Source organism: Pyrus communis, chromosome 16, assembly GCF_041283825.1.
Source record: "Pyrus communis isolate YQ-2024b chromosome 16, ASM4128382v1, whole genome shotgun sequence".
Classification (NCBI taxonomy): domain Eukaryota; kingdom Viridiplantae; phylum Streptophyta; class Magnoliopsida; order Rosales; family Rosaceae; genus Pyrus; species Pyrus communis.
This window is the reverse complement of record NC_142580.1, coordinates 14,516,291-14,537,414: the sequence shown is the minus strand read 5'-3', so window position 1 is coordinate 14,537,414 and position 21,124 is coordinate 14,516,291. Positions and strand designations below refer to the sequence as shown.

The 21,124-nt window shown below is 36.4% G+C and overlaps 1 protein-coding gene across 1 annotated transcript; it reads right to left on the bottom strand.

Moving 5' to 3' along the window:
• Positions 1–720: 720 nt before the first annotated feature.
• On the bottom strand, positions 721–4,628 carry LOC137730523 (1-aminocyclopropane-1-carboxylate oxidase homolog 1). Its single transcript, XM_088687302.1, has 3 exons — positions 3,759–4,628; positions 3,022–3,343; positions 721–1,058 (listed from the first exon to the last, which is right to left on the bottom strand). The coding sequence occupies exons 1-3, from the start codon at positions 4,325–4,327 to the stop codon at positions 801–803; spliced, it is 1,149 nt and encodes a 382-aa protein (XP_088543428.1). The 5' UTR covers positions 4,328–4,628; the 3' UTR covers positions 721–800.
• Positions 4,629–21,124: the final 16,496 nt, after the last annotated feature.

Here is a 21,124-nt window from a genome sequence, read left to right as displayed (position 1 = left end):
TTGGCAAAGGTCATCTTATTAACCTTCTCAGCGAAGTAAGGTGTTACTAGCTACGACATTCGACGTACTGGACGCCGAAGTAATTTTATGAATGGATAGTCACAAGTGAGTTTCAGAGTTTGGCATTCTGACGGTCGAACCACATTCATCATCAAGACATACGTCACCTTTGAATATTTGTGTCTGTATAGTCTGGTGTCGATTCGACGTGCTTATACTCTTACGAATATAATCACGGTAACCGAATCGGGCACCAACGATTTGTGAACTTCGCAGAACTAGCAGCCTTATCTTCAGGCTCTAGACCCGAAGACCGAGAGTGTTCCTTCCTCGGTTGCAGTCGCAAGGTAAAGAAGTCAGCAACGCGCTCAACGCAACATCAACAAATTTTACTCCTCGGCCGAGCTTGGCCGATGAGTTGGCACGCCCCGCATTTAATCGAAGGACTTAGTTAGCTTATTAGTTGCTCGGCCTACGTGCCGCGTATGTTTTGTAATTTTTAGGGTCAACACATATATATCTACAATAGTTAACAATTTCTTCTTATTAAGAAAACTGTCATCCACCATTTGAATGGTTTAAAACCACTTTTCTAGAGTTCTACTCCCAGTAAAATATTTCCTGATGCATGTTATAATTTTATTTTTTATGAAATATAATAAAAATAAAATAATGTGGCAAAGTGTGACACATTTATACAAGAAACCTGAAAATGCGACATGGGAAATTAAAAGGTAGGACGGACACGTTTCACATTTCAGAATAAATGTTTAAAAAAGTCATAATGTTTACACCAACATTCATATCTTGAAATGTTGTAAAGGCTGACATGTCCCTTTTGCTTTTTCTGAGGCGTGGTGCATCATATACTCTTTCAATTCGAGTTCCCGGTAGAATTGGGGATTTTCTTCTGTTACCAATTCCTTGATTGGTGCGTAAGCTTTGGATTTCCCTGCGACAACATATGGTCGAAAAAAGCTTGCCACCGAAATTCTTGGGCCTACACTCTTGGATATTACTCTGTGGGGGACGCTCATATACTTGTCGTTTGCCATGAGCTGCACAAAAACAAGAAAAATTATAAGGCAAGTGAATTAGACCAGACCAGTCCATCTCTAGGTGCCTTCTTCGAATTTCTCTTTTCATAAATTTGACAATAAGTTATAAATATTAACACCCTCTATGATTTTTTTGATTTTATAACAGCTAGTAATTTTGGAAATTATACGAACACTTTTAAGATTTCAAATTATTTTCACAAACTCCTTCTGTTAAAATTTCATCTAAAATTATTTATGGCATAAAAAATGTTTCTTTAACTGACAAAATTTCGTGAGAAATAATTACATGAACATCGCTTGAGTTTACTGTATTCTTACGTAACCCTAAGGTTTCTTGTTTTTTCCACGTGCCTCCGTACGGTTATAATATTTGCATAAAGACTCGACATGAGGTTTTAACATGTTTTCATTTAAGCACTAAACACAAAATGAATTGACATTAGTTAAAAACAAGTTAACAAAATATAATTTCGTGAAGTTAAAACAATCTTCTAAGTTCTCGTAATGTCTTTATCTTACATGCTAATAAACGAGGTTAATTTCTTTTAAATTTTGCAATTGTCATAATGTTCTTCTTCTTTATAAAGGGTAGTATATAAAAGGGTGTTTTTTATTTTATTTTATTTATTTTATTTTTTTTTTAACTTTAACCCTTTAAGAAGATTGAAATTTAAAATAAACCTCTGTTAGATTACATATTGATTATAATGACACACCCCGATCGAAATTAAGGCGTGCTGGCCGCCACGCAGCTGCCAAGGCACGACCAAACGCACCCCCATGCGCGGCCACGTGCCTTGCACGCCTAACGAGTTAACGCCATAAGGAAAATTCTGTTAAAACTAACCTGACGCTGTTAGCTGCCGTTAGGAATATTCTGTCAACGACTGAAATCAAGGCATGCTGGCCGTCACACCTTGATTTCGGTCGGGGTGTGTCAATAATCCCTTAATTTGTTCTTAATTCAAAATAATTAATTTTCATTTTATTTAATGTCTCCCATTAAATACTTAAATTTATTAATATACAAATTTTAATTTTTTTTTTTACCAAAAAGAGTTTTTTAATTTATTAATTTTATTTAACATTCTTTAAACTTAAAAGACTCAATTAATATACCTAAATGTTAGTACCAAAATGTATTATATTAAACTAATGTATTTAAATGTTAGTGCCGGAATGTATGTACCAAAATATATGCACCAAAATGTATTATATATTAAATTAATGTAACTAAATGTGTGTACCGAAATGTATTATATTAAATTTATATACCTAAATATTTGTACCGAAATGTATGTACCGAAATGTGTGTACTTATATGTATGTACCGAAATGTATTATAATGAATTTAATGTGCCTAAATGAAGAAGACAAAGTACATTGAAATATTTTGTATAACAAAGATTAATTTATCTAAATGATTACAACAAAATATATTACGATAATAAAATGAAAATGAAAATTATAATCAAATAAAATTAATACATTAAAAATTAGGAAGAAAAAGAGAAATAATTAAAAAATCAAAATATAATTAATAAATGAGGTTATTAATGTATCAAGGGACTAAAATTAGATTTTGATCTAAATCATGGTTTTAATTTAAAAGTCATCTTTGTTAAGAATTAAAATGAAGTTTTCTATATATAAAATCTGAGGCTGAGGGGCTTATCCAAAAATTTAAACAGACCTTAGGGGGTGTAGGTAGTTTAAAGATTTTTTACACCATCAATTTTGAGATGAAAATTTTAACGGAAGGGTTTCTGTGAAAACAATTTGAAACCTTAATGTAATTCCAAAACCTCAAGGGGATTATGTGAAAAATCGAAACACCTTTGAGGGTGTTGATTTTTTCTCAGTTGATGTTTGGATATTTGTTTGAACTACTGACACTATTCATTAATGGTAAAGTAATAGAAAAGTAAGAATTGAAGATAATTTTTCTGTAACAACTTGCCTGCAGAAAGTCCCCAATGTTGACAATTAGAGCACCTTCCTTGGGAGGAACATTAACCCATCGATTATCATATAAAACTTGGAGGCCACCAGTTTGGTCTTGTAAAAGTATGGTGATGAAGGTGCCATCAGTATGCTTGCCAGTGCCCAACGTCAAGTCTGGTTCAGGGCATGCTGGGTAGTAGTGACACAGTTGAATAAGCCCCTCAGCGCAATCCATGTTTTTAAGATGGTTTGAGTTGAGCCCAAGAGCCTCGGATAGTAACTCAAGCAAAATAAATCCCAAATCCATCACTTGCTTTGAGTAATCATTCACAATTTCTCTGCACAACTCCAACATATATATATCAAGTTCAATCATGATTAAAGTTATGAAAGTAAATATGATCATAGTTAAAAGTACCAATATAATATAGGTTCGTTTCCCATCAGTGTCACCAACAAATATATATAATTGTAGCAAAAATTTGCACATTTATATCATATACTTTAGTACGATGTGACAAGTTTTGTATAACAATGTCGACGAATTCACCCCATTGCAATAGGTGGGTAGCAAATCACAACCCATTCTCGAGTTTAATCAAAATATGAATGAGTTCTATAACTAACATTTTGTTATAGGAAACTCCTTTTACAAAGTAAATTATAGATGCAATGATGCATGATCAATTAAATCAAGTAGATGATCGCAATATAACACTTAATTGTACAAAACTAAAAGGACAAGAATTATACCTGCACACTGAGGGTAATTCTTCTGGTTTGGGTGGATCCGGAGCCACATAACACACAAGTGTATCCTTCCAGTTAGCTTCCAGAGAATGGTACATATCACGATTGGACATAAAAAACACCTTCCTCGCAAAGTCCCTTGAATAAAACTCTTTCTTAAGCTCAATATCCAGCTCATGGAACTCACGCACTCCATCAATCATCCGATTCAAAACTTCAACAGGAATCCCATGATTTAAAACCTGAAAGAAACCCCATGTCTCACTCGCAACTCTGACTTCGTCGATGACTCGAGGACGCGAAGCGGGATCGTTTTGGTGTATGCCTTGGAGATCAATGACTGGAATACTGAGCATGGCTTTCTCCCCAGCGGCCTCCGTCTCATGATCATGCCGTGATGGACAGTAGAAAATACGGGGAATTTTCGTGAAGCCTGCATCGAGCAGTCCCTTGACGCCAGCTTTTGTATCATCAAATGCTTTCAGCTCACTTCTGCGGTCACCGTAATTATCCCCCATTGCAGTAGACCTAATTCCAAGTTCATCTCCAACTGCACTTATTGTGGCCGCCATGTCCTTCAATATTTTTCCACAGTACAACGCAAGGAAAAAGATCTAGGTCTTAGAGAAAAGCTTTATTGCTTGTTCTGTCTGGACAACCATAGTGGGTATTTATCAAGCAATAATTTATTTATTTTATTAACATTGATTTTATCGGATCATCTGATGTCCCCGGGGGGACATTGTTTTAACATTGATTAAATTACTTGCCGGCAATTTAACATGGATTAAATTACTTGCTTCAAATTATATTTTGCCACTTCAATTTTGGATTATATCATACTCATACCTTATTTTTTTAGTATTGTAATTTTTACATTAGCTCACAAATTTGTTACACTATCATACCACTATTACATAATTTGTTAATTAACAAATTAAGTGATTGCATGACACACATAAAACTCATATTTATAATGAAGCGGATGCAACTTTCCTGTTTGTAAATTAAAAAATAAAAATACTTTAAATATAAAACAAAAATTTGAAGTATATGAGGGAGCCCACATCACTTCGCAACATTTTAAATTCAAAACTCTACTATTTCTAGAGAACTCACAATCTCAGCGCTCAGAAACAGCCACACCACACCGCCCAAACCCACACCCGTTCAGTAACCTTTTCTTTATCGAAAGGATAAGGATTGTTTCTCCTCTCACTTCCGGTGCCCTCTTGTATCATTCTGTTTGGGTGGTTACGGTTAAGCCACATTAATATTTTATATTACTATTTATTTTTATCTTATTATCTTTATAAAAAAAACAATATAAATATTGACGGGCTTAACCGTCACCACATAAAACAAGAGGGCACGAAAGAACATCGAAAGTGAGAGGACAGACAATCCTTGTCCTTATCGAAATGATTAAATTCATATTCATGTCTGTCCTATCTGATATTTGAAATGATTAAATTCATATTCAATGTCTGTCCTATTTGATATGTGAAATGATTAATCAAATCATATTTCATAATACTGCTTTTTCCTTGGTTATATATACAATGGCCGGTTCTTTGCTTTCTTTAATCTTGTCCACTCCAATAGTTGTACTTTTGTCTTGTCTATTTCCCTTCGGAAGCTTCTACAATTAAGGTATCTAGTAAGGCATGGTACAACCATACGGCGTTAAGCTAAAATATCCAAATACAAGTTGGATCTTTTGTAACATAGTAGAGCATACACACAGGATTTCTGTTTGAATTTGAAATAACAATTTGGGGCGAGAAGGTCGACCCGAGAACTATGAACCTCAGTTCAGTACGCATTCTTCAGGCCAATGGGCTTTTAGCCTGTAAATAGGATCAGTTCGACTGAGTCCTTTTGAAAGAAGGACTGTGAAGAAATCGAGTATGGATGGATCAATTGAGTCATATGTGAATAGAAATTGCTAGTGATCAAATTGAGCCTTGGATAAGTACGAATTATCCCAAGGATTAGTATGCCAGCATAATTGAATAAAGATGGATGAGTCTCATAACAAGATTAGATTCAGAGTCCTAGTTGGAATCAAAGAGGCCGAGACTAGATGAATGTGAAGTTTTGACCACAAAAGGATAAAGGGATTATCCAAGCAGATGTCGAGCAAATACAATCCCATCAGGACTCTACCACGAATGCCTTACCTATAAATAGAGAAGGCTCTGCAACAGAAGCTGCCCTTCAACTCAACAAACAACTCAAAACGCTCTATGTGAAACCCTCACTCAACATTAAACCTTTTTGACATTCCTAAGAATAACACTAACTATCCTAACATACCCGCCGACACATCTTCATTTCAAACAAGTAAACAACATTGTGTTGGAAACCCCTGACACCTTCATTTTGGATAAGTGAACAATACTGAAGCTATAAAACCAGGTGATTCAAGAGCACTATCAGTTCAGATAAGTGAACAACACTGCTTCTGGTTAGTTGGTTATCTATCAAAGTCTTAGGCGATGAAGAGATTTTAACTTTTTCACCGAAATAGATCAATTCATTAGCTTCCTAGTGAAGTAAAGTTTTTTATTATTGGTTATTCTCAGGTGCATTTTGTAGTTCGACCATGGAGTCCTAACTCAAGGAGAGGAATGAAGGTCCTATCATGGGTGATTAGCCTTTGCTCATACAAAGAGGAACTCAAAATGTATAAAGTTTCTCAACTCTTTTGTGATTAAAGTTGAGTCTTGGTTCACCACTTAGGCTTTGAATTTCATGGTTTAAGTTTTGTTTTAAAGTGCATAGAAACATGCTTCTGCCATATTGTTAAATGCATGTATTATGTTGCTTAATGAACTTAGCTTTTCACAAATTTTCCTTCAGGCCTGGTGCAGTGAGTTCTTGCAGAAGAGTCACATTCAATGGTGAAACCATGGCCTTTCTGAGATGATGGGCCATGGGCGTTATTGGGAAGATTCCGACATCTAGCGCAGTCGGACAACCCATTATCCTAGTAGCTATTGACTACTTGGCAACAATGTTCTTAAAATCGGCCTAGGCGATGCCCTAGGCTTTGGGTTGCCATTCTGATTTGGTGCCAAACAGTGGACAAAATTAGGGAGTTGTTAGGCACCCGCCTGGGTGCTCCTAGGCGTTCATAGGCGGCCTAGGCAGTGTTAGGCATTGATGCTAGGCGGTTCTCCCCATCGCCTTCCCCATCCGTTCGCACCAACTCATCACCGGTTCGCATCGATTTATCACCGATTCGTTGATGAAATATAAAAGCCGAGTGAATGAGAGATAGAGAGGGAGAGAGAGGGGAAGGGAGAAAGATCCTGCAGAGGTATGAAAGTAGAAAAAAAATGATGTGCTGCAGAGGTAGGTAGAAGAGGGAGCGCGCATATGCGATTTGAGAGAAAAGTGGGGGTGGAAGTGGGGGCGGAAGTGGGGGTGGGTAAGGCTAATGTTGCCAGGGTTGGTGTGGTTTTTATTTTCTATTGAAAGGTTTTGACATTTTCTTAACAATTACATCAGCCCAACTTCATCTTTCTTAATGAAAATAAAGCCCAATAATAATTTAAAATTTATAGTCTTTAAAATAACCCTAAGAGTTCACACAATCTCATATTTCATAGTAAATATTTATTTTTATATGTTTTGCATTTTATCTTTTTTAAATTTTATATACAAGTATGGTTTTTTAAGTATAAACATGCACTTATTTATATATTTGTAATAAAGTTTATTTAAAAAAATACAAATCCGCCCAGTCCACCTAGTCTACCTAGGCCCTACCTAGGTGTCTAGACGTTAGGTGCCAGATCATCACTTAATTAGTGCTTAATGTCTTTTAGAACCATACTTGACAAAATGGGTTGAAGAGAAATCTTACGACGAGGTCAGCGCAAAGGAAGTTTATGACTTCGTCGAAGAATATATTGTGACAAGGATTGGCATCCCATAAATAATCATTATCGATAATGGTACAACTTTTAAGGCCAAACGATTCAATCATTAAACATTGGGCCTTAAAATCAGGTTGGAAATATTATCCTCAGGCCAATTGATAGGCCAAAGCCAGCAACAAAGTTATTGTCGGCATTCTAGAAAAAATGATAAAGGGAAGGCATGGTTTGTGGCATCTTAAGCCTTAATGAGGCACTCTGAGCTTATCGGACATCACAAAGTTCGACAACATGCATTTCTCTTTATGCTTATGTGCATGATATTAGAGATAAGTGCTAACTCATTACGGGTCACCAAACGGAGCCGAATAACGAGCGAAGAGTACACACAGGCCATGATGCAAGAAGGTTAACACTAGTAGAAAAAACAGCTTGCGCAACGATATTTTGCGCGATGAAGAATGTTTCGTCACTCAAGACGTACTTGCACGACGAAAAATACACTTTGTCGTGCAAAATAGAAAAGATAGGAGAAAAAAAAATTGCGCAACGAAGAGTTTTGTTGCGCAAGAACACTTAGCACGACGAATACTTGTTGGCATTGGGTAAAGTCAACAAGAAAACGCGGGATACTTTTGTTTGGCGTGAAAAACTTAAGCGACGAAATGGGCATTTGCGGGACCAATATTTTGTCGCACAAGTTCCTGTCAGTTTTGACCATTTACTGCAAGTGAATCTGAGGAATTAATACCGCGTTTAATATAGGTGTATACGCGACAAAGGCTTCGTCGTTCAAAGGTCCTAACCTACCTATAAATATGCGCTTTTGTTGTCCTGATTCTTCCCAATTCTATTATCCTTATTCTTCAAAATTATGTTCGTGCTAGGATGGCGGATAAGAACAAGGATGAGAGTGTATGCAACACCAACCTGCATGATTTAAGGGATCATTTTGAGTTTGCGCATGCGATCGCTGTAGCCATGGGGAATAATTGTCCCACTGTTGAGTGACGTTCTTGGGAAGATGTGCTCGGGAATGTGAAGAAGCCTGTGATGAATGAAGTATTAGTAAGTATATTGTTGACGGATTAATAATTAAGTTTGTGAAATTTTTAGTTATATGTTGAAATTAATTATTTGCATATATGTGTAACAGTGTACGTATATTCTTGATGATGATATGAACGAACTGTTGATGAGGTTGATGGATAATGTGTTGGAGCAAGGTTACAATCGATGGCGTTATGAAGTCTTGCGGAATGGACCAGGATCATCTAAATAGTAGTTTTAAATTTACGTTTTGTATGACAATATTTAAATTTAAGGTGTTTTTTTTTTTTTTTTTTATAAGTTATGTATTCGAACTTAATTATGTTTCAATTATGTATTTGAACTTAATTAGGTTTCAATTCCTGTTGGATTTTTTTATTGAAACCTAATGTAAGCACCCTATCCTCGGTTTATATGTGTTTACAATCTTCAATGAATATCGTACTTATGCAGAAAATAATTGTATTGATTAAGGCATTAATTATATATAGAATAAATATTTAAGGCATTAATTATTTATAGAATAATATTTCAGGTATTAATTATTTATAGAATAAATATTTAAAGTATTACTTATTTTTAGAATAAATATTTAAGATATTGAATATAATACCTTAAATATTTATTTTAAAAATAATTAATATTTTGTTCGTCGTGCAATATATTAAGCGATGATAACTTTGTTGCGTAAGACAACTTTGCGCGACGAATCCATATGTTTGTCCTGCAAAGCACGGTCAATCTACGTTCAAACCTTCCAATTAAATGCGCATTGATGACGCATTTTGTGTGACGAACTTGAAATTTGCGCGACAAATATGTTCATCGCGCAAAGTTGTCCTAGTGCTATATCAACACAGTTTCAGAACCCTAGTTTTCAAAATTTTTTTGACTAAAAAAGAATGGCCGATTCTGGAGAAGGTTCTGGCAAAAAAAAGCTTGTAGTGCAAGTAGAGAGATATCGACGGAAGCAAGTGTTGTACTTTCAAGGCAAAAATTTGGCTGAGGCGTACGCCGAATTTAAGTATGACATTGGGAATTTGGTGTGGAGGGATTGTTCTACCAAGTTTGAGTCTTGGAAAAAGGTCCCTAAGGAGTTGAAGAAGTCCATGCTGGGAGAGTTATCGGTCAGTTTGTGGTAAATAATGAACAATTATTTTGTTAAAACGTAATGTTTTTTAAATTACTAATTTATTGTTATTGGCATTAATGTAGGTTCATTGGGATGTTGATGAAACCGATGAGAAGCACATATTTATGTGGATGGGCTTTTCAAGCAGAGTTTTTGGCAGTGGAAGTTTGATGTGTTGAGGGTGGAGGATTGAAGTTGATGAGGGTTGTTGTTTCTTTTTTTTTTTTTTTTTTTAAATAAGATTTTGTGGACTTTATATTTAATTTAATGAATAAATATATGTTACGTGGATGAGTATTAATATTTGCATTAATTATAATTTCTATTTGGGATAGTAAATTAGTTTTGTTAACTAATTTAATGTTTAATTAGGTTTGAGTTTTTTTTATTTATATTAAAATAAAAATTTACAATACATACAGATAAAAAACAAAAATAGAAAAAAATAAAAAAATATGCATTGCGCGACGACACATTCTTTCGTCGCGCAATGTGTTGAAAAAAATTAATTGTAAAGTGAAGGACATAAAATAAAAAAATGGTAAACTTGTGCGACAAATGCCATATTAGTCGCACAATGGATGTTTGCGTGACGAAGACCTATTTCGTCGTGCAAAATCCTTCGTCCAAAGTGAACTTTTTAATCTAGATTCAGCCATGTGCAGAGGCAAACTGCAAAAAGAATTGCAGATTGTGCCTCTGCATTCATCCCTTCGATTTTTCTCAATCCGTCATCTATCATTTTCATTTTCTCTCAATTTCATCATCTAATACTCCCTCCATCTTCTTCTCTATGTTGACTGAGCAATCTCGGTGTGTCTGGTAAGCGTTTTTTGTCATTAGGGTAAAAGTATTAATGTAAATTCATACTAATGCCATTAATTTCGTTGTTTATAGGGATATTCTGTGTGATTAGCGATTGGTGGAAAACGATTGAGAATATATTTTCTTTGTTTTTTTTTAAACATATAAAACTAATTAAATTATGTTGACCTTAGTTTGTTATGTTTATATTGTGTTGTGAAATTATATTTATATTATGTTTTTAAATTTGTACGTGACGTACAAATATGTGTTGTGATGTACGGAGTTAATTAACTTCGTACTTGTTTTTTATTTTTAGTAAAACTTAGTTTCCTATTCAAGGATTAGTTGGATTTCGTGCATGGATGCGAAAGCATGACTGCGGTCCAATTAATTCTTGAATTGTCCCATTATTTGGATAGTTTGGGAGTGCTCAGTTATGACGCGTAGTTTATGGTTGAAGGATTAGGTTTCGATTGTGGAGATTTCGGTGTCATCTCTGTACGTTCTTCAGGTCGTACACCTGAAGAACTGTATCGAGATGCTGCCGAAATTCATCCACGTCGAAATCTAATCTGATGTAGCCATAAATTACGTGACATGACTACGCATTCCTGAATGGGATAGGGCCCTTACCGGAGGCATAACGTGACATTATCATTTTGTATGAAGTTGTTGTGATTATTGTATTGTTATTGTGGTTCCAGGAATTATAGACATGATGTGGATACAGAACCCGAATTGATGCACGAACGAATACTTGGATAAAATTGAGGATTTTATTAACTTTGCATGTACACACAATCTGAGTGCAACTAGAATCCAGTGTCCTTGTAGGAGGTGTAACAACACGTTAAGGGAGACAATTGAAAATGTTCAATTTCATTTAGTAAGGAATGGAATGATTGAGACATAATACTTGGAACCATCATGGGGAACAATTAGACAATACTTCGTCTTCAAACGCCACAAGAGTGGACAATGTTGAACCTATTATGGATCCTAATGAATAAGTCATGGATATTATAAATGATACTTTTCCATTTGCATCGACAAACACCAATCAGGAAGGGGAAGATGATGGGCCTACACCAATGGACAGTGTAGAGTTCGAACAATATGAAAAACTATTAAAAAATGCCAATTAAGAGTTATACCCTGGATGTGATAGCTTTTCCATTCTCATGGCCATTGTGGAACTAATGCATGGAAAAAAAAAAGTATCGTATGTTGAATCAGTGTTTCGATTACTCTTTAGGGTTTTTCAAGAGAAGGCTTCCAAAGGACAATTGTTTGCCGAAAGACCATAGACTTGTACAAAAGGTGTTGAATGGTCTTGGATTGGGTTATGAAAAAATTCATGCTTGCAAAAACAATTGTATTTTATTCTACAAAGAGAATAAAGCATTGGATAAATGCCCTGTATGCAATTAGTCAAGGTTCAAAATGACATCTCAGAATAGAACAACTAAGATCGCACAAAAAGTCATGCATTATCTGACCCTGAAACCTAGGTTCCAGTGATTGTATATGTCAACGCATACTGCCACAGACATGAGATGACATAAGGAAAAACGGGTTGATGACGATGTTCTGAGGCATCTTGCAAATGGAAAGGCATGGAAAGAGTTCAATCGAATGTTCCCTGATTTTGCTGTTGATTCTCGTAACATTAGATTGGAACTTGCCACTGACGGATTTAATCTGTTTGAGGTTTTAAAACAACGCCACAATACTTGGCCAATTTTTATATTTCTGTATAATTTGCCGCCATGGAAATGTATGAAAAAGGAATACATGATGATGACTCTATTGATAACTGAAGATCCTGGTAGGTCAATCGATGTATACTTACGGCTATTGGTGGATGAGCTAAAAGATTTATGGACACACGGTGTGCGCACATACGAGAAATGTACTGGCAAGATGTTCACTTTGCAGGCTACAGTGATGTGGGCTGTGAACGATTTCCCCGCATATGCAATGGTTCCCGGGTGGAGCACTAGAGGTTATATTGCATGCCCTGTATACCAGGAAGACGTAACATCTAGTTGGCACACCGGAAAAGTTTGTTAACTTGGTCATTGGAGATGGTTACCTTGGGACCACGAGTGGCAAGAGAAGGATAAATAGTTCGACAGGGAGAAAGAGCATTGCCTCAGACCCAAAGAATGGTTTGGTGATAAGATTTTGGAACAACTTAACCATTTGGATTTTTCTCTTTTCGGGACCAATGTCAATAGGACAAAACCCTCTAAACATACGAATTGGACGCACAAGTCTATGTTTTTTGAGCTACCGTATTGCTCTAAACTAAAATTGAGACACAACCTCGATGTTATGCATGTTGAGAAAAATGTATTCGACACATTGGTAAGCACAATTCTAGATATTGAGGGCAAGACAAAGGACATGATCAAAGCTCGTCTTGATTTGGAACGAATGGGAATACGACGGAGTTTATGGATGAATAAAGACAATGATAAAGGCAGAAGGGATCTTGCGTTTTTTTTTCAATGAAACTGAATGACAAGAAAGAATTTTTAAAGTGTTTATCGTTTGTAAAGTGTCCCAATGGGTATGATTCAAATATCACGCGTTGTGTGGACGTTGACAGGGGTAAATTAGTTGGCCTAAAGAGCCTTGACTACCATGTGGTTTTGCAACACCTACTACCTGTGGGTATTCGATATCTCTTACCAGCCGATGTAATGAAACCTATCATGTTGTTGTCCAGTTTTTTTTCACAATGGACGTTAAGAACGTTGCGAAAAACGGACATTAATCAGTTGTGCCATGACATTGTGCAAGTTCTATGCAAGTTTAAGATGATATTTCCTCTAACTTTCTTCACAAGTATGATACACGTGATGGTTCACTTACTAGATGAGGCATTGCTTGTTGGACCAGTCAATTTTCGATGGATGTATCCACTAGAAATGTATATATTCCTCATCATTTTTATTAATCAATATTAAATATATTATGATTAGTAATATGTGTATCGTATCGTCTTTTTTTTTTTGCAGGCTTCTCAAAGACTTGAAGAAAAGTGTACAAAACAAAGCGGAGCCCGAATGATGCATTATACAAGCTTGGGTGGCATATGAAGCACTTACATTTTGTGGAATGTATTTAAAGAATGTTGAGACAACTTTCAATCGTCCTCCTCGCAATAATGACGGGGGTGTAAGAAAGGAGAAACTTTTAGTTTTTGGCCAAATTGCTCATCCATTCGGAGATCCAATTTGTGGCGAGTCGTTTTCCAAGAAGGAGATCTATTGCTCAACCATTCGGAGATCCAATTTGTCTAATATTATCAGGTGAATCAACTAAAAGCATCAAATTCCCTCGCCTATAGTGAAGAGTTATATAACTTGGCGCTTGGACCAATTTGCATTGAATTGTACTCGGGTTGCCATGTCAAGGGCGTCAAGTTCTTAGCGAGTGCACGAGATGACAAGTTGTGTACGCAAAACAGCGGTGTTCATGTCCTTGGGGGAGGCGGAAGTATAGACATTGAATTCTATGGAAAACTAACAAGTGTCGTGCAATTGCTTTACAAAGACATGTGCCAAGTGATCCTATATAAGTGTCGATGATTTGATACAAACCCAAATAGGCATGGAAGTGTGAAAATTGATCATGGATTACTATCAGTGAACACTATGAAAACTTGGTACGATGACGACCTTTACATCTTAGCAACCATGGCAAAATAAATTGTGTATCTAGATGACCTTAAAGCCGGGAGAGGTTGTGGAAAGTTGTTCAGAAGATGGATCATAGGAACATGTATGCTATACCAGAACAAGACCGTACTGACAACGACATCGACAATGTTGCTGACCAATGTCTTGAATCTTTGATGGAAAGTGGTGAGGAAACAATCCAAGATAGTAATCTTATCCAAAAACCATTTTAGATAGAAGGAGTATCTTCAATCGAAATACCGATTCAGTCGATCACAATTGACCTCGGTAATATTCCACGATACAGAGGTCCAGTACGCACAAACGACGATGGTGACGTACCTATCAATGATGAGGAACGGGACATTGAAAATGATGATAGCGATGAAAGTGAGAGTTATTATAGTTAGGATGAAGATTACGACAATTTATTTGTAACTTTTTTTGTAAAACACATGAAATAGTTAATGCATTAAACAACACCCAGCTTTTTTTTATACCAGCTTTTTTCAGAATCACCTCAGTACCAAACCAGGCCTAAGTGTACTCGTCTTCTTCAATAGCCTGAAAACGGCTGGTGTCCGGACTTTATTTCTAGTGTTCGATTTGAGTTCATTCCTCAAATGTGTTCACAATTTACCTACCAAAGTGAAGTAGAGGAAGTAAAGAACATCAATTTACCAAGCTCGACGAGAATTGAAGCCGAAAAGGTCCTAAATATCGACCTGGAGCTTTTTTTGCTTTGTCAAAAAAACTGGGGAGAGATTCCTTGATTAGTTTTGCACCCAAAATCCTACCAAAACACACATGAAACCTCAGAAACCAAACCAGAACAACATTAAAGAAAGGATTGAGGGTTCTTAATCCTTACCTTGGTTAGAAAATCAAGAAACCTTGCTAGGAAAAAATTTAGGTTGAAACAGAGTTCTGTGGGTGCTTATGTGCTCGGCTTCTGTAACCCAAAACTTGGGTTGAGTCAATAGGGTAGGGCAAAATGGTGGTGGCAAGGTGGTTGCCTCATGGGAGAACGGTGACCGAAGTAGAAAGTGAGGTGAAAGGAGACAAGGGGAAGGGAAGGACGAGGTGTGGTGGTTTCACTGAGGCTCGCTGGAGAGGTGGTTTGGGTGGTACGAATTGTCGTCGAAGTCAGCGAGGTTAGGTGGTGATGGCCTCGGGCCTCACTATCTCTCTTTGTTTTACAACGAAGAAGCAGTGAAGGATGAAGGAGAATTGAAAGAGAAAGAGAGTAAAAGAGATATGAGGAAAAAGTGAGAGAGATTGAGGATGTAAAGAACGTGAGGTACGAAAAGAGTGATCGAGAGAATGAGAAGTAGTACAGGGAAAGGGAAGATCCCACATCGGTGGGTCCCATAGGTGACAAGTACCCATCAGCCAAGATATTAATATAATGGCAGTGCATAGATGAGTAGAATCACGATATTGCCTTTTTGTTGTGAATAATATGTGGATGGCCCACATGAATGGTTTGTTACTATTCATGCACAGTATTTTCATTATTTATTTGTGGAAAATTTGTAAAGTGAATAGTGTTATCTTTTCTTATAAAACGAATGAGGATATGGAAGCCAGATAGGTTCATAGAAGAGGAAAAGAGAAAAGAGAAAAAGAGGAAGAGAGAAAAGAGAGGAAGATGAGAGGGGATAATGGAGAGAGAGAGAGTTATTTTGAACTCTTATTATTCTAAATTATAATGGAAGCACCACTGCTGCTTCGAGGACGTACTCCAGTCACATTGACTGTAGAGGAACCTCGTAAATTTTGCGTTTTATTTCTTTTATTCCACTGTACACACCATCGATTTTACAACATGTTATTCGCGTGAGAACTTCTCATGTCAATGGAAAACATAACGCCATAAATTCAGACAAACAAAAGTACAGCAAAACAAGCAAAGGTATGTCCATTTTCTGTCTCTCCCACCATGCCAGAAGCGCCTCACCGAATTCCGATGATAATTGAAATTTACAATGACCTGTAGTCGTTACGAGATGAGAAAACTTGTACCTGATAATTGGTTTCTAGAGATTTAGAAGAATCTCATCAAACTTGGAAACCCAGATCGTGTCGTTCTAGACGAATCTCGAGGACTTAAGATAATTGTAGTTTTGAGTCTTACGTTGCTCGGCCTGGTGCCCATGGGCGCCGTCTTTTGATGGCGTTGCAATCCTCTGGTAGATGCCAACATTTTCTTCATCACCAGTTTTGTTACTCCCCATCTAATATCCAACGCATGAAGCGTTATCACCATTTTTTGGTGAAGAGATCGACGACGACAAAGGTTTATTGGTTTTGTTGTGTTGGCAAATTCCCATATCCTAGCAGCGAGCCCCAATTGAGATTACCTTTGCTAAACAAATGACTTAAAGTCCATTACCATACCTAAATAAATAAATAGAATAAAAATGGGAGCCAATGAAAGAGGTGTGGTTCTAGTTGTGCACTAAAAAAGAAAAAAAAAAAGTGAGTGATCAATCGTTCACATGTGAAAGAATAAAAAAAGGGGAAATGGAGCCATTTTGGAATGGTGTGTAGCCCCATGTGAAAAAGGAATAAAAGCAAAGGTTATGGGATGGCGCACAACACCATGTGAATGAATAAGAAAAATAATAATAAAAAAAGAGGTAAAGGCTTTTAGATGGTGTTGCACCATCTGAAAAGAAAGATGAAAATATATATGTATTTATTTATGTGAATGGTGTTGGCTCAAAACACTTTCACAAGTTCTATTTACTTTAAAGCAATTTATTTATCATAGGTGGTTTTACCGCCTACTGCTTTAAATTTTGATTTATGTGAATGATGTTGAATTAAAGCCCTTGTCACAAGCTTTATTTACTTAAACGCAATTTATTTACTATGGCTGGAATTACCGCCTATTGCTTTAATTTATTTATTGTATTTATCTTTTGTTACGATGAGTATATACAAGACCTGAAGTTTCTTGATCAGATCAGAACTTGTAGTTTCTTGATCCTCATCATATAAAAATGATTGGACTTAAAGTTCCATCATGCAAAAAAGATCGGGCATGAAGTCCTTTGATGTTCAAGATTAGGACATAAAGTTCCTTGATGAGTATCATAAGTTTGAAATGCCGCAGTGTCTCAAATTAACTGTAATAAAAGCCATAAGAGTCTTAGTCTACAGACTATTAAATAAGAACCAGAAGTTTCTTATATCCATACTCAAAATGGTTTAGCAGAAATATTTATTAAGCGGATGAAATTGATTATCCGTGCTCTGCTTATGAAAATGAAATTGCCAAGTTTCTACATGGGGACATGTCATTTTACATGATGCAATATTATTAATTCGGTTGAGACTTGTTGCCAACTATCAATATTTTTCAGTACAACTCGTGTTTGGGCATTAACCAAACATTACAGATTTACAAGTTTTTTGTTGTGTTATACATGTGCCTGTTGTACTGCCCCAACATACTAAAATAAGACATCAATCCAAACTGGGAATTTATGTTGAATTTGATTCACTATCTATCATTCAACATTTGGAACCCTTAACTGGAGATATGTTTACCGTGCGGTTTACAGACTATGATTTTGATAAAACAGTTTTCTCACCATTAGAGGGAGAAAATAACATCGTTTTAGAAGAATGATGAGAAAAGATCATTCTAGAAGAATAATGAGAAAAGACCGTTCCAGAAGAACGAATAGAATTTATCTTATTTTGATTCATGAAGCAATCAATATAAAAACGAAGTGAGAATAATTTAATGATGCAACGAAAGTGATGAAATCACATATACTTGCTGCAAATGTGCCTACAAGAATTGATGTCCCTGTTGGACAAAATAATGATGCAGTAAATGATTTATCTGTTGCACACCTGAAGCATGGCAGACCCTCAGACTCTATGTTCAGTCCTTCGAAAGAAGAAGAATATGGCACTACTGAAATTTTGCATTCCCGAAGCATAACTGTTACATGCCAGAAGCATGACAGTCGCCACATGGATATACGTCCCAAAAAAGACAATCCGTAGACATGGGAATGTTGATGTCTCATGCTTGAAGCATGATAGACATATAGGTTCCAATGACTCAACTCCTGGAGGTGGAGATTACAATCCAAGCTTTATAACGCTCAAGAGGAGGTTATGATCCGCATTCTCTAAATTATGACTATCCTGGAAGAGATAATGTAATGCCCTTGAAGAGGCAATGGATATCCAAAAGAAATGAAAAGCTTTTATGCATGTGCATGCACATGAGAATATGGGATCACGGATTGATGATAACCAATGGTAATTTTGGTTTTTACAAGTAGCTACTAAATTCATCAATGAGTTGTGTTGATATTGAGTCTCGTTCTTTTTCCGTCAACAAAATTATTGGCCAAAATGGAGAAAGGCAATTCCATGACAATTTTGCAAGAACATGGAAAAATGGACCTATATACTTAAATACAATACAAATAGCCAAAGGATGTTGAACCAAGGAGGTTACATTGGGCATTTGCAATACCGTGAAATACACTCACATGGTAGGTTATAAACAAGTTCATATGAATGGAGAATTATATACGAACAGTTATGAGTCGCCCACATCATATCTCCATAAGTAAATCCCTCAAATATACATGGAAGCAAGTTGCTCTGCATAAATTCCAAAGGAAAATGTGTCATGAAGTGTAGAAAATGCCTGAAAGATTCAAATTGCTTGAAGTAAGCCCTAAAGGGTAAAGCATAAAATATGTACTCAATACCAATGAATGGTATAAATTGCCTTAGTGAGTACTTTCACTATGATATTGTTGCAACATACTAAAATCTCTTGTAATAGTCGATGACATTAGATTGGGACTCCTGAAGAGTCTAGAAAGATTATAAAGTGTTAAGAGAAATATTGTCTCGAACTGTAGATCGAACAATATGCCAACACGAATCTTATCCATGATGTTTATAACTATGATTTGAATACTCAAATGATTTAGACACTAAGAACGATCATTTATCTTTGAGAGGGTAATGATAAATTGATATTTGGTCCAGAAGTACCACATCTTAGTGAACTATATGCTTTATTGTATTTACGTAATACATTGAATGAAATAAAGCTTATATATTGATATCTCCAAGAAATTACAGACATGCACATACACATGAGTTAAAACAAACAAACAGGATGAAGCCTTCACAAAGGTTGCTTATGTGAAGCCTTAGTACTTGGCAATACCCTAGAAGGGGGAGGCACTGGAGATTGATCATGTGGCACCCCAGTACTTGACAAAACACCAGAAGGGGAAGGCATCAATTGCCTTCGGAATCTAGCAACGAACCTCTGGTAATCACTTTGAATCTGACTTTCGGATTCCTGTAGCTGGTCGAGCTTTCTTTTCATGCTCGTTGAGTAATTATTTGCAAGCACGTATAATACTCTATTATCGTGCTTGAGCCTTCTGATTTCTTATTTAAGACTTGGCACCTCAGCCATCAATGATTCAACTTGGTAAGTTCGAGCAAGTAGGCGTTGGCCCATATTGGAAACAAAGTCAGCACACTAAACACTGAGAGCCAAGGAGTCTTGAACGGCCGACTCATCATACCATTTTGAAAGGATTCTGTTATCCTTTAGAGTGAGAAGATTCCTAGCCACCACAGTAGCGGTTATGTTATTCTTCATCACAGAGTCTCTAACCTTAAGAGGACCATTAGAAGATAAGAAGGACAGGCGCTATATATTATCCTGACGTTGGTTGTCTGTATTACTCCTAAGACTCAAATCTGAGCAAATGTTAGATGGGCAAGCCATTTTTAGAAATGATGAAGGAAAAAGGAGGTTAAATAAAATCTCAGAAGTGAAAGAAGGGGAAAATTTCTACAAGCAACAACTTTCTGAGCATACTCTTAAACACAATTGATGTCTCTATAAAATAAAAGGCAATAAAGCCACTTGTTCAGAGATCGAAGAGGCATCGCTCTTCGAATTTCAAAAGTCAGATTTTCCTGAATAAAGTTCTTTGGCATTTTTCAGACTCAATCTCAGCTTTTTCGAATATCGCATGCAACTTTGTCAAAGATCTCTGACAAAGTTGAAAACGCGTAAATCTTACTGTTCTAATTACACCACAGTTGTTGACAAGAGTAAAGGCACAACACCACTACTTGCTATTGAAAAATCTCTATATATGTCCACTTTCGTTCTCCATAATAAGGCAAACTTGCAAGAATACCCAACTCTTCCTCATCTCCGAGAATGCATCTTCAACAAAACATTTCGAAATACCTAGTTTTCTTCCTTTCCGAGAATACCTCTTCAAAACCAGTCACACCAGAGCAAGATTATCTCATATCATCAGGGACGAGAGCAAGAGTATCTCATATCATGTAATCTCCCTGTCCTTTCCTTTGTCTTTGTTCTTACCTGCAAAGACAAGGATAAAGAAAGTAATATGTCGGAACTTCCACTAAAACTTTTGGTAAGGAACCAACTGCTTGGAACCTTTCCTGATTGCTTACCTAGAATTGATCTCAAGTGCTCATCTTCAACTGTTAATGGAGCTGGGTCTCAAGTCATCAACACCGCAGAATAATTAACCCGTTGTTGGTTTTTTACACTGAAGCTGCCACACATAGATGAGTCACCAAGAAGTGAAGGACCATTCAAATGCAAGGTTTGCATTCCACCCCTGCATCAGAGGACAAATACTACAAGAGAAGATGCCAAACCTGCATAGGGAAAATACCACTTCTGCAAGGGGAACAGATAAGGCAAGTGAAAATGATACATTGAAGCATGTGGAGACAAGAACCACAAAACAT